This window comes from Cupressus sempervirens, chromosome 9 (genome assembly GCF_028749045.1).
Source record: "Cupressus sempervirens isolate cs-2001-9-10 chromosome 9, ASM2874904v1, whole genome shotgun sequence".
Classification (NCBI taxonomy): domain Eukaryota; kingdom Viridiplantae; phylum Streptophyta; class Pinopsida; order Cupressales; family Cupressaceae; genus Cupressus; species Cupressus sempervirens.
In genome coordinates, this window is record NC_143126.1 from 366,282,426 (window position 1) to 366,308,036 (window position 25,611).

Sequence of the window (25,611 nt, forward strand, 5' to 3'; positions counted from 1 at the left end):
AGCATGAATCCACACATCCCATGCCATGCTTCCAACCTTCACAAATGCTCCCTTGGCTAACCTGTCAAGCCTTGTCCCGCTCAACTCTTGCCTTTTGTCTTCTCCTTGTCACTCTTTTTCTCTCTCCCCACTACAACAACTACCCTTGTGGTTGCTTATATAGTAGCAAGTCTCACAAAACCACCAAGTGGTATTACATAAACCATGTGCTAAAACCATGTGCTACCTAACCCACTGACCCCACATTTAATATTGGGCATTTAATTCCTTTCTCCAATATTAAATAATTACATCAAATATTATCACAATGTTACAATACAACTCATCAAGAATATTCCATGGGAATCTTTACATGTTGCACGTCCATCTAGGTACAACATTACATAATAAAAAAATAATAAAAAAATAACAATATTATGCAATGTGTGCAACACCCATTATCTCAACAATAGTCTCATTCGATGCAAGTGACAACCAATTGCCAGCACTGCCATCTGCACTGCTAAATATGACAAGAACTCAAATTAGACTCACTAAAAATTGTAATTCCATCATTGAATCACTATGTTAGCTCACGATAGTTGCTTTTATGAATTGACTTGATCATTGGCAGAAGCTTGCCAAAAATAGGGATATTACAGTTCTCCCTCCCTGAGATTGCTTGTCCCCAAGCAATTAGGCATCATACTAATACGTCCACCAAGATTCCATAAGAAGCAAGTGATATCCTTGTCATCACTGAACCAACTGCATGCAAAAACATCATCAAAACAAATAACATGACTTGTAACATAGCACCCAACACCTACGCTGATGATGTAAAAGTTAGGACATCACTAAAAGACAAGTCGATAGGAGATCTCAACACACTCTCCTTCACTGTACCTACCCAATCATCCTGTAAATGATCCAACTTAGGCACAAACCAACTTTGCACCAGATGCAAGTCCTGAACATCTGAGTTAAATATTAGTTTGTAAAAACTCATCACAGTATATACTCTACTACCTCTATGACCATCCCCATCCTCAGGGTTTTGTGATGACTCTCCCTCAACAATTTTAGTATAAACCCACATGCCACGATTCACTGCTCCTTTCGACCTCAATGCACAAGAATAAACTTCAAGAAAAGGCCCATTGCACTAAAAACAAAGTTGTCTCCTCAGGCCCTCTCTGGATGTCTCATCAAACTTCACTTTGACTTCCCCTTGTCATCAACAGTTGGCGGGGGCTCCTCATCAGTAGGCAAAGGAACAAAAGATTTTGAAGCAACCTTGCTTCAAGAAGATGCTTAAGTCCCGTGCCTTCCTCATTGCCTCTTGTAAAGATGGGTCCAATGACTTCACCCATCTACGGAATGGCTCAACGAATCCCTCCATAAATAACATCACTCGTCTGCACTCTGAGATATCACAGACCATAATTGAGAGCCTTTGGAATTCACTAATGTAATTCTCTAATCCACCAAACTACTTCAGCTGAGCCAACTCATGAAAGTACACCTCCAAAACCTTCCTATCAAATCTCTCGATTAGGCGATTCACGAACTTCTGATAGGAAGTGATGTGATCATGCCGAAAGAAAACTAACCCATGGTACCACCAGTCATGGGCAACTCCATCCAAGTGTAGCACTTCAAACCCGATAGTGTTCACCTCAAACATAGGACACAAAGCCAAATAGGTGTCGAGCTTATGAATCCAAGCTCGAGCTCGAACTCTCCCACTGCCATCGAAGTGCTTTAGTCTCATCTTGCTAACAACCTCTCTAAGATCAGACTATCGAGGCCTCTGTCTCTCAGGTGTCGGCCTCGCCTTGGAATGCTCCTATTTTTGTGTCAGGAACTTGTCAAAATTCAAATCTTGCTTTATTGCTTGCAATAAAGCATCCAACTTCGCAAAATGTGCCACTACGTCATCAGTGAAAGGAGTGGTCTTAGGCTCAACATTGACCACATCCACCTCGGCTCTCAGAAACGTGGGCCTTTGCAACCTATCATATGTACCAGTTTGTTTGTCAGCTCTATCAGCTAACCTACCTCGATCAACAACTCGAACCCAATCTCCATCTCTATATCTATCACCATCTTGAGATCTATCCTCAACTCGAGACCAATGAGAACCAACCAAAACATCTTGAGCCTTATCCCTACTATGCCCCCAGGGAGTGTTGTCTGCGGCAAAGTGGTAGTAGAAAGCTACTACAACACACCTGCCATCTGCTGTTGTCCTGTAGCCTATTCTTGGAATGTAGCCCGAACCACTGTATCCACCTCAAAACCTATACTAGCATCCCTATAAGTAGTACCAACAAAACCACCCAGATTACAAACTCCACTGTTGCCCACTATACCAAACTAAATCTTACGATTGCCATCTCTGGGTGGAGAAGTGCGACTCCTCCAGTTATAATGTATATGAACCCTCCTATCACCATCCATAACTACTAAATGCCAAACAGAACCAAATGCTAACAACTTGTTGTCCTCAATTTTGACATCACAAAATTGAGGCAATCCTACTGAATTTTTTCATGGATTTGTAGGCGCATCCTCTTTGTTTTAACGCATTGATGAGGCATCATGAAAACAATTTATTATCAAATTTTTCTTTGTATAGTCTTGTCTGTATTCTTTTGAAGGTTTTCCGTTGAGATTATACCCAATTGTTTGCTGGTAAGAGTTTTTCTTCTCACACTGCAAACACTCAATTTTTGGTAAACTTTCATGTCTTTTCTTTGTTTTTCTTTGTGTTGTAAATAGTTTTTGCTTCTATTTTTGCCTTAGGTGAATAATCCGCGGAATTCCACTTGACTCAAGCTAACTTAGGTCGAAATTAGAGTTGTCTAGCTGAAGTTATAAGGGAAGAAGTGGGGTTTTTAAGGTCAACTACATATTTTTATTAAAAAACTTATAAAAGTGGGCTTTTTGTTGGCAATTGTACAATATAAAATTATATTTAATATTTAAAGTGGATTTTGTGGTCCATTTTAAAATTTCAACTCATTCTGTGTTGATTTCACCATAGTTTTTTATGTTTTATGAAAAATAGCCTATTTCTAGACTAATTTTCATGTTACTTTATTAAAAACTATAGTTAAATATTAAATATAAATACATGAGACAACTTAAGTGCATAAAGTGGGTTTTCTATTACACATTACATACATCAACATTCAAATCACTATTTGAAAATCCACTTCCAATAAAATATAAGTCCCAACATTAAGTTAAATGGACTTTTTCAATGCAATAACACATTTTAATCAATTAAGTGGGTTTTTTAATATGTATTTGCATATTTGAAACGTATTAAATCAATGTAAGTGACAAAATCTAACCCATTTACATATGTTTTTGCATGTATAAGTTTATTTTATATATATTAGTGCATTTAAATGGGGTTTTTCTAACCCATTGCATATACATCTTTTAAAATTACCACTTAATGGACTTTTTAAATCAAATAGCATGCTTTTATAACATGTAAATTCATGTCTAAAGTGAGTTTTCACTTAACTTAGACATAAGTGGTGATTCTAGATCCAATTGCATATGTATGTGATAAAAGAAAACCCATTTTCACAACACTTAATCAAAAGTGGTGATTTTGGGCTTCATTACATGTGTTCTAAAATATGTTTTTGAGTCTTAAAAGTGAGCCAAGGCAAAGAGGCGAATTTTAACCCATTTGCATATCATCCCAACATGTAAATGACTCTTGAAAACATGTTTTTAATGACTTAAATCCTTACTCAATCCAAAGTGGTGATTTCTTCTCAATTACATGTATTTCCAACATGTAAATGCAACCAAAAAGTGCGTTTTTACTTCATAACATCAGACTTTTTGATCGAACACCCAAAAGTGCAATTTTTAGTCCAAAAACACATGTTTTTGGCTCTAAAAACTTGACTTTTTTTCTCTAAAAATGGGTTTTCCAGCTTTCAAATGCTCATATCTTGAGCATTTCTTGGTTGCTTTTGATGATCTAAGGGTTATTTTTGCCTAAAATCACCCAAAGAACACATTGGGCTACTAAAAAATGGAGTTTGTTTAGTGTTTTCTTCATTTCTCAACCCATCTAGGGCACATTTTTGCTCAAAAATGCCCTAGTTTTGAGTAATTTGGACCATTAAAATAGCAAGTAATTGGATCGAGGTAAGTTTGAAAGCATTTCCTATCCTTCGTAGCTTGCATTGAAGTCTTCTAAATCACTTGATATGCGTTGGACGCCATTTTCCAAATTCTTTGCATGTTGCACATTGCTTTGTCAAAACAATTGCTAAAATGATGCAATTTTTTGCTCTAATTTCCTACATTAACAAGCTACGAATTTTGACTCATCTCTTGCAAGGATCGAGTCAAGATTTGAAATCTATAACACTTCATCTTGCAATCTTTCTAAATCCAAGAAATCTCTTTGATTGCATTTTCACATTTTTCAGAAGTGTTTAAAATGACTTCATTTCTTGCCTCTTGATAAAAGGGTATGATTCCTTGTTATTTTTCCTTCAGGCATTTTTGGTCTTGTTATTTTTCTTATTGCAAGGTCCCATTTACTTCCATATACAATCGGGGATAAAATTCTGTTCTAACATGGAAGCAAGTGCCTCTTTTCCCCTCATGAGAATGCAAGTGCAAGTCGCCACCACCATGTATTCCATGGACCTACATATGGTGCCCTATGGTTGAAATTTTTTTTCCCACATGCTTGCTGGATACATAGTATGACTTACACCTATTTAAGCATATTTTTGTGTTTTCATTTCATCACACTTCACTCCTTACTTGTATATTTTAAAGTTTGCTGTTTGCATATGCAATCCACTCCAAAAAACTTGTTTTTGGTATTTTAAACCATTTTTGAACCATTTTGAGCTTGACCCATTTGTTCATTCACTGTCCTAAATCATTTCATCCATTCTCCCTAACAATACCTTGCCTAAAATCTGTGTTTTTACATCAAAATCTTGCCATGGACCCCTCACATAACGATGCTCATACACTATGGAACTTTCATATGATAGTTGCGCAAGCACACCATTTGGCAATGTCAAGAGAAGTTACATCAGCAAAGGGGAAAGAGACTACCATTGGATTGAATGACATTCTCAAGTCACTCAATCATCAACTCGAGTTGGTCGACAAGAATCTTAGTGCCTAGAACAACTTGATTGAGATTGATTTGGACATCTTGTGTAAGTATGGAGTCATCACGTTTGTTGAGATGTATCATGATTATGCACATGTGATGACCAATAAAGAGCAAGTTCTATAAGGAGTTGTAAAAGATGCGAAGGCAGCAATAGCCAGGATAACTAACCAAGAAAATATGATTAGAGAGGCATTAAGAGGGCTATCATGTGAAATCATCACTGAAGATAACAGACTCAAGAATCAAGAAGATGTTTTCACAGAGTTCGAGGAGGTCATCCGCTTACAGCTTGAAGTGGATGACTTCAACATCAATGTAATGGATACATTTGCAAGTTGGAAGTATTCATTGAAGATTTGCAAAATCAATGGAGATTTGTAAGAAAGAGATATCTAGAGCAGCAGGCAATACTCAAGAAGGTTACAATGATCTTGCAACACACAGATGAACCAGATGGTGTAGTTGTATGCAAGTCCCTGCAGAAGTTTTGAGAGCTGGTTGATACCATGTGAATACTTCAAATCAGATTTTCATATGCTTTAAGTAGAAAAATATAGGAAAGCTACATGTAAAGAGCATCTATGTTGTAAGTATAGGGTAACATGCACTTAAACAACCAACTCATGTAGTTAAGTTACAATCTTATTAGGCATACAATTTTCAACAAAGTAGTTAGTTGGAGATAAGTCAAGGTGGTTGAGGTTGTTCCACTTTTTCCTCCACCTTTCTCTCTCCTATTTTTCTATATAAAGGAGAAAGCTCATTATAAATAATCATCTTTTGGCAAGGCAAGAAAATTTTACTAGTTTATATTTGCACTCTAAGACTTTGTGCTTCGATGTAAATCTAACTTGCTATCAATAAAAGAGACAACTTGCTTTCAAACTTTGTGTTGATTCAAGGTGCTATGTGATGACATTTTTTGGATATTGATAGTGACTTTTGAAGCTTTGATCAAGAGGGATTTGAATTTAATTGTGCAGACTTTGAGCTGCCTATTGCATTCAGAGCCAATTTGAACTTTTGAAGACTTTGTGCTGCAGAAGGATAAATTGTAATAGATAGTAGTGACTGTAATCACTTAAATTTGAAGACTTTGGGCTTCAATTGTAAGTGTTTTTATTGAATTTGACGGTATCCAGTAAGAGACTTTGTGTCTTACTAGTTATTCTACTTGAATCTTCATTTGATACAAGTGTAGGAGACTTTGGGTTCCTGTTTTTGTTTTACAAAATATGAAAAGTAACACTGCTGCCCCTGGTGTTGTTGTTACATCAATTCCAGGGGCACCGGTATTATTGTAGCAATAAGGCACTTTTTGTTATGTTGGAAAGTTATAGTTGTACGCAAATCATTCTTGAAAAAAGAGGAATTTCTTGAAAGATCCATCCTTTTTGTATTTTTAGTTAAGTTCCTATTGAAGCCGCCAACGGTAAGAAGGGAGCCTCCCCTATTGCTGAGAGGAGAGAGAAATCTCATGAAATGTTGCCTAAAGTCACAATTTTGTAAGTTGTAGTTAGTAACTTACAATTTTTTTAGCCAACACAACTACTGAGCCAATCATTGATTAGATAATTTTGAGCCCAATTTCCTATAGGCTGGCAGGAAACCGCTCTGATACCACTGTAAAGTCCCTGACTAGTCTCCCTCTGATATACTGATGGAAAGGAGATGATTGTTTTTGTGCTTTTGATGTTTTTCTATTTTTTTGTCTTTTTTGGATGTATATGATTTTTATGTGTCTTTTGAAATTAAGAGATAATTGAAGTGCAATCATAAGAAAATAACTCATACACAAATAACCACCTCTTATCGATGCAGTTCAAATTAATTACATAGCAAATGACAAGAAGAAATAAAATTGCATAATTGGTTGTATGAAACTTGCACAAAGAATGCGAATCAATGGTTTTGGTGTGGCCATGAACAACCTAGCGACCTCTCCAAACACCACATTTCCTTCAACTCTTACTAGTAATAGATTTAGCAGCCACGATAGCCAAAAATGATGCATGTACGGCCCACAAAACTAATCACAGCCTTTCTTGGCTGCTACATAGACTTCCAGTAGGTGACGTTGCTTGTTAATGCAAATCACAAGTCTCCTTTATTAGAGTACTGGTCCTTTGTGATTGTACACAGCTCTCCCAAAATGGACACAAATCCAACATGCAAGCTAGTGACATACACAACTCAGCATTTGAGGAATGAAATCGCGCCCAACAATGGCATAATAATGTATTAACAACTCCCTGTTTGTTCATCCCAACTTCAGCATAAAACAATGCCAATACTCAGGTAGATTGACACTAATTTGCAAAACAAGACCACATCCCAAGCTCAGATAGGAATTACTCAATATTCAAAAAAATAAAATGCTAGGTAACAGGTACAATTAGCCCCCAAAATCAGAACTCCAATGCCTATAGGAAATTCTGATACAAATGCTCTCCAAAGAAACAGAAATAACAGAAATGGAAGACAACTATGAATCTCAAACTTGTCAAGCTCAGTATTTGATTCACTATACCTCAGCAGTGGAAAACATCAACCAACTTCAAACCCTTATACCTCAGCAAGGGCACAGAAAATAGAGAACTTAGAAGACCACCAAGCAACAAAAGAAAATAATATTCAATTGGATAATCAGATGCTTTTTCCTTCGCAATGAGCTCATATTTATAGTCCACCAAAGCCATTTGTTTCCCAAATGAAGCTTCACTTAAGAAACTTCACCAGCACAACATCACTTTATAACAAATAATAATAGTGTCATAATAATAATATAAACTTTAATAAATGATTAATAAATATAAGCTCATGCAATAAATAACCTCATCTGATGCAAGTGACGACCAACTGCTAGCGCCGCCATCTGCACTACCAAATATGGTAACTACCCAAACTGGAGTTACTAAAAATTCAAAGTCCACCATTGAGACCCCCAAATCATCTTGTGAGCTCACAAGGGTCGCTATAATGAACTGACTTGATCATTTGCAAATGCTCGCTAAAAATGGGGACATTACATTGCTACTTTCATTATTTCTTGCCTCCAGGAAAACAAGACAGCCCAATAAACAACAAATCTTGTCTAAGACAGCCAATCATTGAAGGATAACAATGACAAGCTTTAGTCTAGATTAGTTGAAATCAAATGAATCAACAACTAATCTTCACAACTTGACAGATAAGTATAGACTTGTTGACATTCAACAAGGGAAGTGTTGAAGGATACACAGGATTTACTAGTTTCTCAATTTAGCTGGTGGAATAAATGTGTTTTGTTCAGATTAGTTGTTGGTTCGTTTGATTTCAACTTATACAATGTAAAATCTCGTGTGAGGGAAGAGCTATCTCAATCTTGTGCTTGTAGTAGAGGCCAAAAAAGCGACAAAATTCATTTATTTAATTTCATTTTTTTAGAAATTACAAACATTTTTTGTGGTTTAAGTGCCCTGAAGCTCTTTCGATATTCTTGTGTGTAGTGTCAGTTTTATATTTTTAGTTACAATGAAGCTTCCCCTTCCAAGTCAAACAGAGATTTAGCTTGCATGCTGCTTTGTTTGTTGGCAAAAATTTAAACACTAAAATTACTATTGTAGACCACCTAGGCAGTCTTGAATAGATGTTATATAGTGAAAGAGGCAATTTGATTAAATAATGGAACTTGGGCAATTCTCTGAGGACTTCAAATATTTATAGGTAAATAGCAAGTTTGTCATATAGACATACAATAGAAAAGATGATAATGGTGAATGCCAAAGGTTTATGACAATCATATATTATAATTTTAGTTTGAAGGGTAAAAAGGCATGAGATAAATTGTCTAAAAATGGCGAATTTTAATCATAAAATTTGGAAATGCTTGATTATGTTATGCTTAGCAATTGGCATACATCAAATGTCTTAGAGTAGTGTGATAGATGACAGCTACTAGCATACACCAGTTTTTATAACTTGAGTCAAGAATGCTTGGTATATGGTGAGAAAAAAGGAATTTGACTGAATGGGAGAAACAGCTAATTATTAGAACAGTTCAAATATCTACAGGGAGAGAGTGTGTCTATCATGTAGACATGTGATGGGGAACATTGCATTAATTTGTATGATGGATAAGAAATTACCCGTATCTTTAAGATTTGTTTTAAGCATATTTATGCTTTGTTTATCTTGTTGGCTAAACACCTAAAGGTCATGAGATAGACTACGGGGAAGCCATTCAATTTAATTATTTTAGGAATTGGTCTCTTTATCAGATAATTTTCTCTAACCAGTTTTAGTTTATAATTATGTAGTGGATGATAGGAGGACTTCTTAATTTTGGCTGTGTAATATATGATTCATCTCATAATTGATTATAATATTTTTGTAGTTTCAATTATATATTAGACGATTGTTTTTTAAGTTTGACAGTTGTTGTATGTGTTGTAATGTGAATGAAGCTAGCTAAGGAGCTAAACACGTTAAGTCAAGCTGCTATCATTGTGCATAATGATTGTGTCTATTTGGCTCAAGAAATTCTTGGACTTGCATTTGAGGTATGCATTTTTTAACATTACATGCTGGAATTTCTAGTAGCTTTTCCAACTGAGCTAGTCTTTTGAATGTCCAGGCTTGCACTTTAATCATAATGGAGAAACATTTTGCAAGAATGCTATCTTTTGGATCCTAAGATATTAAAGTTCAATAAATTTGTTTGCTTTATCAAATGATGATAGAGGAAATACTTCACATAAGAGAGCTTCCAATTTTAAGGAACACAAGAAGTAAAATTTTGAAATGGCATATGTTTCAGTGGATGGAACTACCTTGACATTGTTTTACTGCTTTTAATATATATCTGAATGCCAAGAGATTTGCTTTACATAGAAATGATGACAAACAACACCTTGAATAATTGGTAAGAACTTGTCTCTTTGCTACTCTAGAAAAAAATGCTGTGAAGATTTTTCCTTTTAAATGAATGAATGAATTTTCATGATGTCCATGAGACCAAGGGTCTAAGGGACCAAGAATCCAATCCTAGATTGTCTTCATGTTCCTCATAATGTCTGCTCTTCGATTGTGAATATTTATCAGGATATCGATAGTTTTGCGAATCTTTGCTTCTTTGAAAAGTTGGTTTGGACAACCTTCCTTCAAAATGTTCTCATATTGACCACAAATATCTTGGTAAGTAGTACATTCAAAGATAAAGTGCCATTCAGTTTCCTCAACCCCTTTGTTGCAAAAAGTACACAATCTTTCTTCTCAAACTTCTTTGCGGACCATCCATCTCCCTGTTGAGCACCTTAGTTGATGAGATCTGATCCTTAGTTGCACCACTAGCAATCTAGCCTCACCTTTAATTGCCACCTGCCATTGATTTTTTTTCCATGATGCCAAGTGGGATTGAACTCTTTCACATGATGCCACCCCTTTTGTGCTGTTCACATGGAAGCCCTTAATATTTTCAGCACAAATCTTTTTATCTTTTCATTATTGTTGGGACATTTTTGCAAATCAAGGTCCCATTTATTCAGCAACTTCTTGTTTTGTTTCATTTTTTCTTTCTATGGACTAGCTTCTCCTTGCCAACTAGTTTGGAACATGGAAAATGAGGTATAAAGAGTCTAGCAAGTAATAAAGCTACAATTGCATTTAGTTCTGCCACCCTGCCTTCAAGTGCTGAGAAAAACAAGGTGCAAGCTCCCATGGTGGTGAAAGAAGATCTCAAATTGTACACGATAATGAGTATGAGAGTGTCAACTTTTCTTGACAACAGTCCATGTGTCAGCCTGAGTTGGTTAAAGCTCTCATGATGAGGACCTTAATTGAAGTACCAACTACCCAAGAATCCCCACAAAGAAAGTCCTTGTTTAGGACCACGTGCTAGTCACATGGCAAGGTAAGGTGATCATCGACTTTGGTTCTAACTGAAAATCTAGTTGCATTAGAAATGACCTAAAAGTTGAACATTAAGAGAACTCATTCTAATCCATATAAGGTATCATGGCTCAATAAAGATCAACAAGTTTTTGTGAATGAACAAATTTGGGTAGAGTTTAACATTGAAGCATATAGAGACAAAACACAATATGATACAATTCCTATGTATGTATGTCACATACTGTTAGGAAGGCCTTAGCGATATGGTCAAAGAGAAAACCATGGTAGACAAACACATACAAAATTGTTAAAGATGGAGCTTATTTTGAATTGATCCCTCTACAAGATGAATCTCTAGATTAACCAATTAGCTCTAATATTGTAATAGTGAAAGAAAAAGAGTTTCTTCAGACCTTGAATGAAGAGAATGGTCAAGGATTTGCTTTGATAACCATGCCTAGTTCCACATCTGTTTTAGCAGCAGATAAAGTAGAGAGTTTATCGAAGGAAGTTCAAACTTTGTTGGAAAAGGGTAAGGATATTGAGTGGATGAAATGCCTAGTGCCCACCTTTTTATTAGAGATATCAGTCATCATATTGATCTGATCCCTGGTGCAAGCCTACCAATAAGGCAGCATACAAGATGATTCTGGAACAAATGAGGAGATAGATTAACAAGTACAAGAATTGTTAGGTAATGGTTTGATGACAGAGATTGGATCAGACCAACTTGTCTACTAGTTATTCTTTTCTTAGGGACCAACTTAGCATTAAAGACATACTTGACAGTGCTCGGATCGGGCATGATTCAACACTCTCCCTCCATCTTTATTTCATAGCACACTATCTACATGTTCTTAAAGTAAGGAGGAAGTTGTTTCCTCTACCTACAAATACTTCTAGATGAAGACCTTACAAAAACACAGGTTGCAGAACCTAAACACTCTAGAGAGCTTCTTGCTGCTGCAAGAAATGAAGTAAAATGGTTGGTTATCCCCTTGGGTAGGAATCTAGACCTGCAAGTGATGCTGCTAAATGACAGTCTCTGTCTCAGCATACTAATGAGGAATGAAAAGACACAACTCTACAGGTCAACTGCTGGAATGCCACTAGGATTTTTGGTATTTGCTAGGTTTATTGCTTGATGGTTTGGGTTCCTCTTATTTTCTCTTCATTAAAAAAGCTCATGAGAGCCTAATGTCCTCTTCATAGCATTACAGGTTTCTATTGGCTCTCTATTTATAACTGTGAGGATAGATGCTCTGGTGGGGCCTAGGGCTCCAAATGGGCCACCTGCCTTGTTAATGTCCGTTTTCATAGGTAGACTTCAATTGTCTTTTTTGATGATTCAATTAGGTTCCTCTGGGTCCGAGTTTTCCACGTTGTCTGCCATCTTAGGGACTTTTTCATTGGTGGTTGCTACTTCTTGCCAACCTCTTTTGGGTATGCTGTCAATAATGGTACCAAGAATGGCCTCTATTTTGAATTATACGATAACCTGTCAAATTTTTGCAACTAGGGAAGTTATTATTCTTGAGGACTTTAATGCATAGAGTTGAGTGGCTAAGACCTCTCCCTTCAGAACTGATCCATAGGTACTATGTGTATTGAGGACATGGATCCGACCATTTTGGGGCTTCAAAGATCTTCAAATGACACTTCAGGACCTTTCACGAAGTATGGATGACACCTTATTCAGCTCTGCTAGTCTTTTAATCTTGTGGTTCTAAATGGCTTATCCTGCTTCCCAGACTCTCGCTTCTTCACTTGCATACCTCATTGTGGTGGGGTAAGGGTAGTTGACTATGTTCTTTCTAGCCAATTCATTTCTTACATTTGCAACTTATCTATCACCCCCATCCCCATGACTAACCTCGCTCTCGTTTGTCTCTCCATACAATCTGTTTCCCCTACCACACCACCACCTGGCCACCTGCCTAACCTGTCGCCCCTTCCTCCCTGTACCTTGTTTTGTTTCAGCTACAAGGATTGTGACCATTTTTACCCTTCACCTTAGAAAACTTCTCCCTTTGATCCCCTCTTTTTCCCTTCAAGGGTGTTTAGTTTCTCTCCACCTTCTTTAGGTTCACTGATTAGAGATACCTGGCACTTTATTTCTAGGAGGCTATCAGACACTGGGACCTCTATCTCCAGTTCTAGCAATCTGCTAGTACACAATCTTGTCAGCTTATCACCTCCTTAGGTCTTCAAACGACACATGGTTCCAAGTGCCAACTTGGTCCCCTTTCTAGTCATTCTAGATCTTGAGACCCCAGAGGATCTCTTTCTAGTAGCAACTTTCTTCTTCCTCATCTAGGAAGGCTTAGAGACATTCCGTGTGGTTTTCCAGTTCTAGTGGGACTTTGGGGGTCTTTTTCGTCCTCTTCCCCCTCCCTTTTTTTCATGTTTTCTTTTGTTGTTGTTTTCTTTTGGGTGCTGTTTGGTACCCCTTCTATAGGCAGACCTCTTGTTTTGTTCTCGACAATCCCTTTGACTCGTTGTGGTCTTTTGTTGGACATTCATAAATTTTATCTATCTGAAAAGTTGCACAGTTCTGGTCCAGTTTGGTCCACATATTGGTTTGGATTTGGTTTGTATGCATCAGCATTATGCAACCTCCTCTGATGAACCGGAAATATACAATTACTTGAAAGGAGAAAACTTATATTTAACAAGTTTTACTGTTCAGAATATCTTTGGTAGGAGAAAAGGATCAGTTCTGTGTCACCATTAGAACTGTAGTGTATTGAGGTTGCACCCTTTGCATTTTCCACTTTTAAGCATCTGTTGTTTCTTTTTCTTTTGAACTCATATGTGCCACTTTATGAATCCATCCTGTTACAAATTACAGCTCAACATTTCCTTAAAGACAAACTTAAGATAGGGGAATTTCATGAATATTACTATTTCCTAATATGCACAATGTCTTTCTTACTGATGCTCTTCTCCTCAGTATCGTGAAACTCTTCCAAATGAGCTGAAGGGGAATATTGTATTTGCGGACTTGGCCCCACTTTTTCATCAGTTAGCAGAACAAATGCTCGATCATCAAGTAGCTGCTGTTCTCTGTGGTCTGAAAGAGGTGAGACAAATTAATGCTTATACACAGAAATAGATACATGCATATATGTCTGGCACCTGTAAGTCATTGGATGTTTCTTTCGGTTGCAAGAATTTGGTTTTTAACAGAAGAAAACCTTCAAAGATTCATTAAGTTGTTGATGACAATATACATATTGACACCTCTATGCAAGTGGAATGCTTATGCCAATGCTTTTGGTTTCTACTGTAGGCTCTAGATCAAGCAAATGGATTCCAGAATACGCACAAGAAACAACAATTTGAAATGGCAAGCCTTGCATTAGATCAGGTTTTATTTGAAATTTAACTTTCTTGTTCTGTCGTAAGGCATAATTGTCATGCTTTCAGATATTGATGTCTAAATAAATTGTAAATGATAGAGTAATCGGGAAAGGAAAATAGTCTTTGCACTGATTATGAGCTACTAATCTGTAATTCTAGGAATGTTAGTATGATTATAAGTGCATGACGGCTGTGAGAAATATTGGCACATATACAGACAAACAGATGGGATTTTCAATCTCATGAGATTAATGGTTTGACAAGACAACATGCTTTGGTGAACCTAAAGACCTCTTCCTATGGATTTGCATGTGAGGAAACCGAACCTAGAAATGCTGAAATATTTTTTCTCCACATTTCTACCTGAATGTTTATAAAATTATAGTGCAAGGTTAAGTTCAAATCATTTTTCCCCCATTTATGCTGAACATTCCTTATGGTGACGAATGGAACTTGTCCACCATAACTTGGGAATATCACTATTCTCTAATTTTCAAATATGGCATTTCTTTTTTCCAAATTTTGCGACAGCATAGGATGGTTGTTAAAATGTTATATAATTTAATATTTAAATTTTAAAAATGCAAATTAAATAATTTTTTTTTTGATATTCTAGCAGTAACTATGGTAACAAGTCATTTATTCCATAAGCCACCTGATAAATCAATAATCATAGACATAATATAAAACATGATTGTATTGAGAGGTGCCAGAAAGAAATGTTGCATCATGCATGATAGATGGTCAGATTCAGCAACAGGCTCAGAAATTAGAGCCATCATCCAATTTATGTCTTGTAAATTTCTCTCTTGCATCTTCCTCCAATTTGCTCATTCTTTACTTCACCTTTTCATTTTTCCTCTTCATCCTGTGTGCTTCTCTATTTAGGAAAAGCGAAATAGTAAATGGGTTATAACCGTTTTTTGGGTTGGGGCCTTTGTAGGCACTGATTTTATGATTTTATTTTCTTGAGAATGCTTTACAACAAAGTTGTATGAATATGGATGCAAGTACAAATACAGGTACAATATCGGATATGGATACGACCAATTTTTAAGATCCCCAATATGGATATGACTGGATACAAAATTCATAAAAACAAAGACACATATTTCACACTTTTTTCTAAGTTACTATAGTATATTTTCATTATTTTAAAAGTAACAGGGACGTTTAATTGCTACATACATAATTATAAGTTGATTTAAATGTTAGAATAAAAAAAAATGATGAGTTGAACTGAAAGTTGTAATGCCCTCTTTTTCTTGGACATTAAGTAATTAATAGGCCAACCCAAGTATATATTAAAATTGACTTTTTGAGGACTTAATGTAGGATTATTAAAGTAAATTTAATATTATAAGGTAGGTTAGTAAGAGACAAATTGGCAAGAAGACAAGGAGATAGGGAAGGGAAGCTGAAGGGTCACTGTTGAGGCATTAAAATTTGAAGACTTCATTCATTTCAGCATGTTTGGATTTGGATATTGTTTTCAGATTTCTCTTTGAGAAAGTGGAAGCTTTTCTTTCAGTTTTCAGAACCTGAGGATACAACCCCTTCAAGCTTTTTATGCTGAATCGGATGCAAACCCAGTACAACATCAGCTGTAGTGAATTAACATTAGAGTTCACATCCGGAGTTCAGGTGCATTTCATAGTTTTTCCGATCTGAATGTTGTTAATTTATTAAGATTGGATATTTTTTGTTTGTTATTGTATTGCTGATCATTATGATGCAATAGCATTTGTTATTTAAAATCTGGGAATATCCAGTCCTTTTGCTGGTTTAAACGTGAAACTGTACATGCATATATGGTTTTATTTTCTGAAAATTATTGTTGAGAAATTTGATTAATATCCCGGGTGGGATATTTTAGTTGTATTAAAGCTGGTTTTCCTGCCAGCTTGTGAAATTTACAGAAGATTTTATCGGAAGGGTTTATCAAAGTCAAATTCACAGCAACGATTATTATCAGCTGCTGGTGGAAATAAATCAAATTCAATAGAATAAGCATTTGAAATATATATTTCTTGGTGCTTATAGTCATCTAGAGATCATGGAAATATATAAAGAGCACCATTTGCTGGAAAGCCGTTTGTAGTAATGGTTGAGTGATACATTAAAAGTTTGTGGACATTTTTCATCAGCTCATTAATATTATTTTAATATTCTAATGTTGGCATGTTCAATATTTTTGTGGGGTCATCTTCTCAGTTTGGCGAAAGAATATATTATGTGGGGTTGATTTTATTAATTGATGGGGAAAATTATTTTTGGAAATAGACACAAGGGATTAATTAGTTAAATTCAATTGGGTTGCTAATAATTGGCCACTAATATATCTCTTGGAGATATATTATTAGTACCGTTGATGAAATCGTGGCTTGAACTAAAAGTGGGTTGCTGTAAATATTTTGTGGGAAGACTATTGCTAAGGATTGGTAAAGCAAATATTTTAGTTTTGCCAATGTTTGGCATAGTGGTGAAGACATTGTGGGTCTAGGTGTTGTATGTTCTAAATGTTATCCTTGGCAACAATAAATCTTATGTAATGTCCCCATTTTTAGTAGGGTTCGGCAGTTGGCTTGGTTAGTTCTGTTGTCCTGCATTTTGTCACCACAAAATGTAGGCAATAGTACGAAACTTTTTTAAACTAGTTTCGTATTTCTCTAAATTGAATTTGTTATTCATTTGGTTAATGTTGATCGATCAATCAACTCCAATTCACATAGCAAATTCTTTTACTGGAGGCTTTCGTCAAGTCTTTTTCGTTTTTTTGTTTCTTGAGCCTATGCTTGATTTTTAAGGCCTTTGTCATCCTTTCTTTGCTTTTGAGTATTCGTTTGTTGGTTTTTAGTCCTTTAGTCTTCCTCAAGTCATGTTTTTCGGCTTCTCCTTCGATTTGATCTAACCTAGAGTGTAATCAGAGTTGTTAGTTAAGAGATATGGCCGTTTTAGTGCCCAACAAGTGGACCTTTTTGATGCAACAACACGAATTAAAAATATCATATTATACTTTTAATGTAACATTGACTTTTAGAAAAATATAACTTAAATTCACTTTATGTTATGTTTTTAAGTTACTTTATCATTTAAATTTCCACTTAAAGTAACTATAGTGCACTTCATGTTATATTTGTAAGTTGGGTTTACTTTTTGATTTTTCAATTAAGTCACTATATTAACTATATAGTTCAATTTAATTTTTGACATTAAAATCAAATGCTTTAGTAAATATTACTTTAATATGATATGTAAATATGATTTATGTCCCACTTAAGTAATATTTTAATGAAATTAAATTGACATGTGCTTATTAAATCATTTAAAGTTATCGAAAGTGGATCTTTTATATGTCATTACATGTAAAATGCATCAAAAGTGGACCTTTTTCATGCCTTTGCATGTAAAATTCAACTTAGAATATAAAGTCACTTAAAGTGGACCTTTTTGATGCCATTCCATATAAGCTCACCTGAAATATGCAATGACATAAAAAAGGTGAGCTTTTGCCTTAATATGTATATGCATGTTTTTAAAATATGCATACACATACACCTCCAAAAGGTGAGTTTTTAAACTAAAGACATGTTTTTAAAATATGCATACACATCCAAGAGGTGAGTTTTTCACTTAAAACATGTATTTGCACTTCCCAAACCCGTTTTTGGGTAAAAAGCACATTTTTAAAACATGCATATGCACCCAAAAGGTGCGTTTTTGCCTTTAAAGTGCCCATTACATGTTTTTAAAACATGTATACACCTCCAAAAGGTGAGTTTTTCATTAAAACACCTGCTCTTGCCCTTCCAAAACCCGTTTTTGGAGAAAACACATGCAAAGATCTCTCATGAACACATTTTTGAGGATTTTGCTTGATTTCCTTCATGGATTTTCTTGAAATCTTCTCTATTGGAGGCATTTTTGGAAATCTACGGGTTTCCAAATATTGAATGGTGAAATTTCTTGCTAAAAATTGTTATTTCCAACTCCATTCAAGGGCACGTTTTGGAGTAAAACATCAAAAATCTTCATTTTTGGCTCTTTTTTTTGCAAGAGGAGGAAACATTTTGGCATTTTTAGTGGTTTGCATTGCATCTTGGCCCATGTTTTGGTGTTTGGAAGTCAAAACGTGTTTGTTTCATGCCTTTTATGAATCACGTTTTTGCTAAAAATGCCCAGAAAATTGGGGTTTTTATCCACTTTTATGCATTTTGAAGTCATTTTTTTGTATTTGGATCCATGTATAGCATTTGGGGAAGTCATTATTGCATTCACAAGTCAAAAATGACTCATAAACATGCATTGGTTGGCCATGTTTTTGCAAAAACGGCCTAGATTTTTGCATAAAAAGTAAAAAAATGACATTTCCAGCCCATACCTTTGATCAAGAAGGGTCATTTTTGAGTTTTAATGCATGCTATTGTCTTTGGAGATCATGTATTTGGCATTTTCATGTCAAATTCGACCCTTTATTGCTCATTAATAATTGTTAAATGCAAGTACAAAAAAAGTCAAATTATTGTTTGCGACTCCTTGATTTGAGGGAGAATTTGTCTTCAAGTCTATGATTCTTTCTATTTTGGCTCTTTGATCTCCAAGTGGACATTTTCAAACTTGCTCATCAATTCATGCTTATCTTGCTATTTTCATGCATATATGGCTTGTTATTGTACATTTGTCTGTCATGCCCTAATTTTTACTAGGTAAAACAAAACCCAATTTTTTTAAAATACCTAGCAAACAAAGCATTGATATGACAAGTTATTATTGAATTGATATTACACTAAATATAGAATGGTTGCATTATAGAAGTTTAACACACCTATTCGAGTTTGATGACATACTTACATCCACTAAGTCAACTAAGCCCTAGGTGTTATCGATAAATATAATTTAGGTCAAGATGGCTATAAGATGAGTTAGATCGCATAGATATTCCTAGTTAGTTAAAATGGCCAGATGAAAGGTGCATTCCGAATAGTGGGAGGTTTATGTATGAAGTCACTCACCAGTACTCATTGTATTGGTGATCAGGACAATACATACCTATTAAATTCCATAGTGAAGTATGTCATATATATTGCGAATATAACAACTTTGATCTTCTTGACATATATAGTATGTTTGTACCCAATATATATATTGGGAGGGGGCTAAATATCATACTACTTAACATTTAGATGTTTTCTAAACGATTCCATTGGATGTCATGCTTTATATTTATAGTTACATTTGATAATTATTCATGACGCATCAAACATTACATAACATATAATAAATCTTATACATTCAAAGATCTCTCATTGTTAATGTCGGTAATGGACTTTCAATACATTCTACATGAAATGAGTGTTGCTAAAATTATATGAAAAATTAGTTATGTAAGATTTCTATGCATATATAGATATTAGATGCATGAACCATACGTATATATTATTTAATACAAGTAACCTATCATTAGACAAATACATGTATTATAATAACATTAACCCCTCACTAACCTGCTAGCTATCCCAATTAACCACTAAAATATCCCACCAAGTTTGTTTAACATCATCCATACCTTAAGTGGGGTTTAATACAAAAATTTATAAAGTGAATTAATTAAAGACAAATCTTATATCTTAATGATCAAACATGTTTATTATGCTAATGTCAACTATGCACCTCCATCCTAACAAATAGCTTCACACCAATATATAACTAAATTTATATACTATCACATTCACTCTTTAGATTAGAAATATCATTCTAAAACCACAAAAAAAAAATATTTCATTAATAATATTTACTACAATAAACAAACTAATATCTGACCACTAAACTTAGAAATTAAAATCCTACTTAACATACTAACTACCCAAAAAAAATAATGTAACTCTATAACCAGCCCCCACTAACTACTTATCTTCTATACCACCCTTATTTTCTCCTAACACCTCACACATTACCCAACTCCCCACTTATCCTCTTTGCACGTGCCCCCCCCAACTCCTAGGCGCATGCACTTTCTAGGCACATATTTCCAAGCCTAGGCGCCTTGTCAAGGAAGCGGCCAAACCTAGGCATGATTAATTTTTTTTTGCTAGTGGAAAAGAAGTTTAAATGGGGGAGTGCAGTTTGGGGAAATGAGCTGACTTTTGTCAGTCCTGTCAGCCCTTAAGGCGCTCAAAGGGTGGGAGGTGTGTTTGGGGAAGGGGTAAGGTGGGACCACACCTTCCCTCTTCTAACTTAAGTGATTTAAAAAAAAAAAAATTCATTTGCTTTTGGGTAATAGGCTAGGCAGGTCGCCTGTTTTTTTCTTGAATGCTAATTATTATTAATGTTTTTTTTTGAGTTTATTATTTTATTATTATATGTCTTATTCAATCCTCTGACTGACCTTTACATTTGGATTTGCTTTCTTGATTGTGACTACCCTATTTAAGACATAATGAAAAGTACTTGAGAGATGTATCCTTATATATATATATTATATTGAGAACATACTTAATTATCTAAAGATTTTTTTTTATAAATTTTACATTTAGAAGATTCCATGGAATATTCCTTTGAATATTTTATTAGTCTGTAATAGCTGGGTATGATTTTCACTTTCCATATACAAACTCCAGAGAGTTAATGAGCACCTACAACACATCCATTTTCTATGCACTTATACAATTCTATGTCAAATATTGAATTTCTTCCTCTAAGGTCTACAATATCTTTCTTAGGTTATTACAATGATAATTTGGAGTTACTCATTAAACTATATCTAGTCTAGAATGGTGATTCATCTAACATTGAAACATTAAACTTAATGCAATAGATATACATTTGATGACAAGGTTATATATGAACTATTTGACTTGTTCTTATCTATGACTTATGAAGTTAGAGACCATTTGCACAAGGATTAACATTGTATTCTCATGCAAGTTTCAAATCAAACACACATGCACAACTATTTTGCAATACAACTGAGATGATAAGAATGATCAACAAGATAATTTTCCTATCAATACAAACTCTTCTATGATATCAAATTTAGTTTGGCAATCCTTTTGCATACGACCCAAGGAACATCAAGTATTTTTTATTCTCTAATTGATATTCCTATCCAAGACATTGAAATGACAATATTATTACAATGAATTCCTCTTCCATGATACTCTCATGATACACAAAAGGTGGTGGAATCAACATATCAAAATATACACCATGGAAATACTTTTACTACACATGAGCACTCACAACCTTTCCATTTGACAGTTAAACTAAGGTAGTAGCTTCCTCTTACACTACAATTAGAGTCACATAACAAGATGGAGTTTACTCTCTCACTCATCTCAATGCAATAATGTCTTCCCCTCCTACGCACATGGAAAAACACCAGGGACTCCAAGTTTCCAAGATCTTTCAATAAGAACCTGCAAATGAGAGATAAAATATGGTGAACCATGGAGGCTCACCTCCCAACCTAGGCCTCAAGGAGGCCATCCACCGCGCCAGGGGAAACAAGGCTCAAACGGGATACATCCAACAACATCTCAAAAACAAGAAACTAACATGAACACAATATTTTGCAACACATTTACAACCCCAACTAAGGTTTGCACAATGATTCTGAAATGGAATCATAAGCATTGGGTGAAGGTGGGCTCTCCAAGGAGGAGAATGCCATATCCTTGTGAAACAACAAATCTTGCAGTTGCAATATTTCAATAAGGCTTTCAAGAAACATGCCACAACAAGGCTATCAATAACACATGCCTCAACAAGGCTATCAACACGTACTCCTCTTCACATATACTCACTTATACCTTCCATAGAACAATAGAAAGGCATATGGCTTCAATGGAGCCCATACTCCATGAAACTATCCCCTCTCCAAGTGAAGGATTTCTCAACTCCAATGAAAAGCCCAACTAACCCCTTCACCCAAGGCTTCTCTTCCCTCCTGAGGGTGAGTGAAGCCTTCACACCCAACACAACATTCAATCCTCCACATCAAATTCAAAAAACAAGATCAAATGCAAGTAAATCCAACATGCTCATTTACATACACAACAACTACTACATACACCACATGCAACACATAAACCTTACAAGAACACTTTTGCAATCTCCATTATTCAACTCTCAAGAGATAAGAAAATTCATGGCATGAAGCAGTAACCTCCTTCCAAGCTAATGGCTATGAAGTGGTGATGAAGAGCTTCCCTCCCTTGGCTCCCATGTTTTCTCCTCCAAAACCCTAGTTGTCTCTACAATTAGAGAGTGGGTGAACAACCACTAAGTTTTGCACAAGCTCCCTAAAAGGACCCCCACTTCCATCCCCACCTACCGCTCTTACACCCTTGTACCTTTCTACCAATGGGAACTTAACCAAGTGAAGGGGTGAGGAAAGAAGTCATGTGGTACTCTAATTTTCGAATTGACTTGAAAATGACTAATTTAGAGGCTCTCCTAGGTCCCCTAAACCAACTTATGGTTATATCTAGACCCCCAACCTACACTACTACCATGTGGATGACTTCTTTTCACCAAATTAACACTTGGGAGCCACTTTTAGGCTCTCTAAAGTTCCTACCAAATTTTAAATTTGAATTCCATCATGAAGGCGACTCATCCTAACACTCTCCAAGGTGGGCTAACTTAATTTCATAATGGGGATTAAATTTAAGTTAAATGACTTCATGCCCAAAACCCTATATGACATGTCATTTACACATAGACAACACAAGTATCAAATGACACACACACATTAAAACACTTACACATCATGATGACATGTCTCTAAATAATCACGATCTTTAAACTTATAACACCCATGCACAATCACATTATGAAACAAACACAATACAACAAGGTTTTGAATCTTCCAAAGATTCACCTTGGCTTTACCATGTTCACATAGGTTTGAACCTTGTTTCCCCAAATAATTTCCATGGTTCAACTTTCCTGCACACTCAACTTAAACATCAGTAGCCTAGTGAAATAATATAAAAATACATACAAATAAGTGCAGAATAATCCAATATCACATAATTCGCATTCACATATACAATTAGCTTTCATTTAATCATTTCCATAAATATTCAAAACATTGAAATATCAAATATGTGTATCAACAGTTACCTTCTTAACATAACTCATTATCATTCTGAATATTGTCACAACTCTTTCGAACATAACAATGAAACTCTAAGGTCCTCTTTATGGAATCATGAAAACATATAAAATGGTTCGTAGCATATATGTCCTAAGTGAAAATCACTAATATGCAGACTTGTTAACTAGCATCCTTCAAATCAAGTTAAGCATAGCGACATTCCTAGCAATATCCCTTTATCATGTTACAAGGGGTTTGTGTGTGAGTTTCTAGGGTTAATTTCTCAAACTGTTAGAATGTTTCCATAATTATGTAATAATAGTTTTAAACCAATTTTTGAATGTAGCCATATGTCTTGTTGTCATTATAACCTACATTCATTGTTGTTCTCACTAGAGTGAATGTTAATTTATCTTTCCTAATTGCCTTGTGGATCATACCTTGAATCTCGTGACCAGGTTCTTAGTTGGAACATATCGAGTCTCATTTTCATGTGGTCTTATGTATTCAACCTAATGCTATTGAACGGATACTAGACTTATAATAACCGAAATCTGCATCAGTCTCTAATAGGACCTCATAAATCATTATTAGTAACGAAAATGTCAATCATGACCTAATTTAACTCCTAACCACATTCATTCCTTAAGATTTATAATAGGGTACGAGTGTGGGCCTTACATTGTCCAAATATATGCCATGAAAAGTGCATTTTTTTCTTTAAAAATGATGAAAACTCTCATTTTCACACTTTTGGAATTTTCCCAAATCCCAAATTTGAAATTGCACTTGAAAGCAACTTGCTTTTTGATGTGTTTGAGTTTAAGGCTAAAGGCATGCGTTTGTTTTGTACTTGTTTTTTGTCGTTTGCTTGCTTGCTTTTTCATTTTTGGAAGAAATTGCAAGCTCTTTCCCAAGAACTTGAGCACGTTTCACTTCACTTCACCTTCCATTTCATGCAAGAACATCATTCATTCCATTTCCATTTTCACTCATCTCACTTTCCACATCTAATTGCATGCCATGATTACACGAAAAGTTTTTTACATGTAATTGGATATTGAAAACTTGTTTTTGACTAAAAGTCACTTTTAAAAGGTCAGAAAATGTCATATGCATGTTTTCCCATGTATTTTGACTTCACCTTTCTACCAAGATGACTATAAAGTTCATTTCTCCTCAAGCTACATTTCATGTTCATCTCTCCATATACACATGCCTCCATGAGCAAATACATGTTTTTCCACTTTCCATGTCATTCCACATTCCTCATCCCATTTGTTATCCACACTTACATGTAAAGCTCATCGTCCATCCACATTTGCATCTCATCTCCACTTTCCATCCCTTATTACATGTTGCACATACATGTAATCTATTTTCCATGCAATAACGTCTTGAAAACCTAAGTCACATTTTTTAGAATCAACAATCTTCATTTGCGCGCATTCCCATGCGCCAAGCGCTTCAATGAAACAAAAAGAGTTAAAGGTGTTGATGGAAATTTATTCCGAGTTTACATCTGGACATCGTCAAGAAGGTTTTAAAAGAGTCAGAGAATCCAGAATGTGCCAATCTACAAAGGAGAATTCATGACAACTTGAACGAGAAAAAGTTTGATTACATCAAGATTTCAAATGACAATAGACAATTCATCAAAGAGAGTCGAAGGGAAACAACACCATGGTTATCAACGTGAATGCAGTGCATAAAATACACGAATTCTCAATCTTGTTATCATCTGCGATTGCATCTCCAAGTACAAGACCCTTCAGAACAATCTCTACGATTCTTTCAATTCTCTTCCGTCTTTCCTCTTCTTCTTTCATGTTTGTAATTGAAGAGGATGTATTACATGAAAATCTATAATTACATGTAATGCGAGTTACATGTAACCCAATAATTTATCTCATTAGCTAGACCGGGTCAAAGTTGGTTGAGGTACTCCCTCTTTTTCCTCCATCTTTTTCTCAATTCCTGTGCCTATATAAAGGAGTGCCCCCTCATTGTAAAAATCATCTTTTGTTGTATGCAAGAAAGCTCTACTACATTTGTGCAAACATAACTTTGATTGTGTAGTACAAATTTGGGAGAAAAGTGAATAAAAGAAGCAACTGGA

The 25,611-nt window shown here is 35.3% G+C and overlaps 1 protein-coding gene across 2 annotated transcripts in view; it reads left to right on the top strand.

Moving 5' to 3' along the window:
* ATZW10 (centromere/kinetochore protein, putative (ZW10)) overlaps positions 1 to 25,611 on the top strand; it is a 228,329-nt gene that overhangs the window by 109,855 nt on the left and 92,863 nt on the right. For both annotated transcript variants that reach the window (XM_089800136.1, XM_089800137.1), the window contains 3 exons: positions 9,604 to 9,699; positions 13,983 to 14,111; positions 14,322 to 14,399. In XM_089800136.1, coding sequence (XP_089656262.1) covers positions 9,604 to 9,699; positions 13,983 to 14,111; positions 14,322 to 14,399 — 303 coding nt within the window. The remainder of the gene's footprint in view (positions 1 to 9,603; positions 9,700 to 13,982; positions 14,112 to 14,321; positions 14,400 to 25,611) is intronic.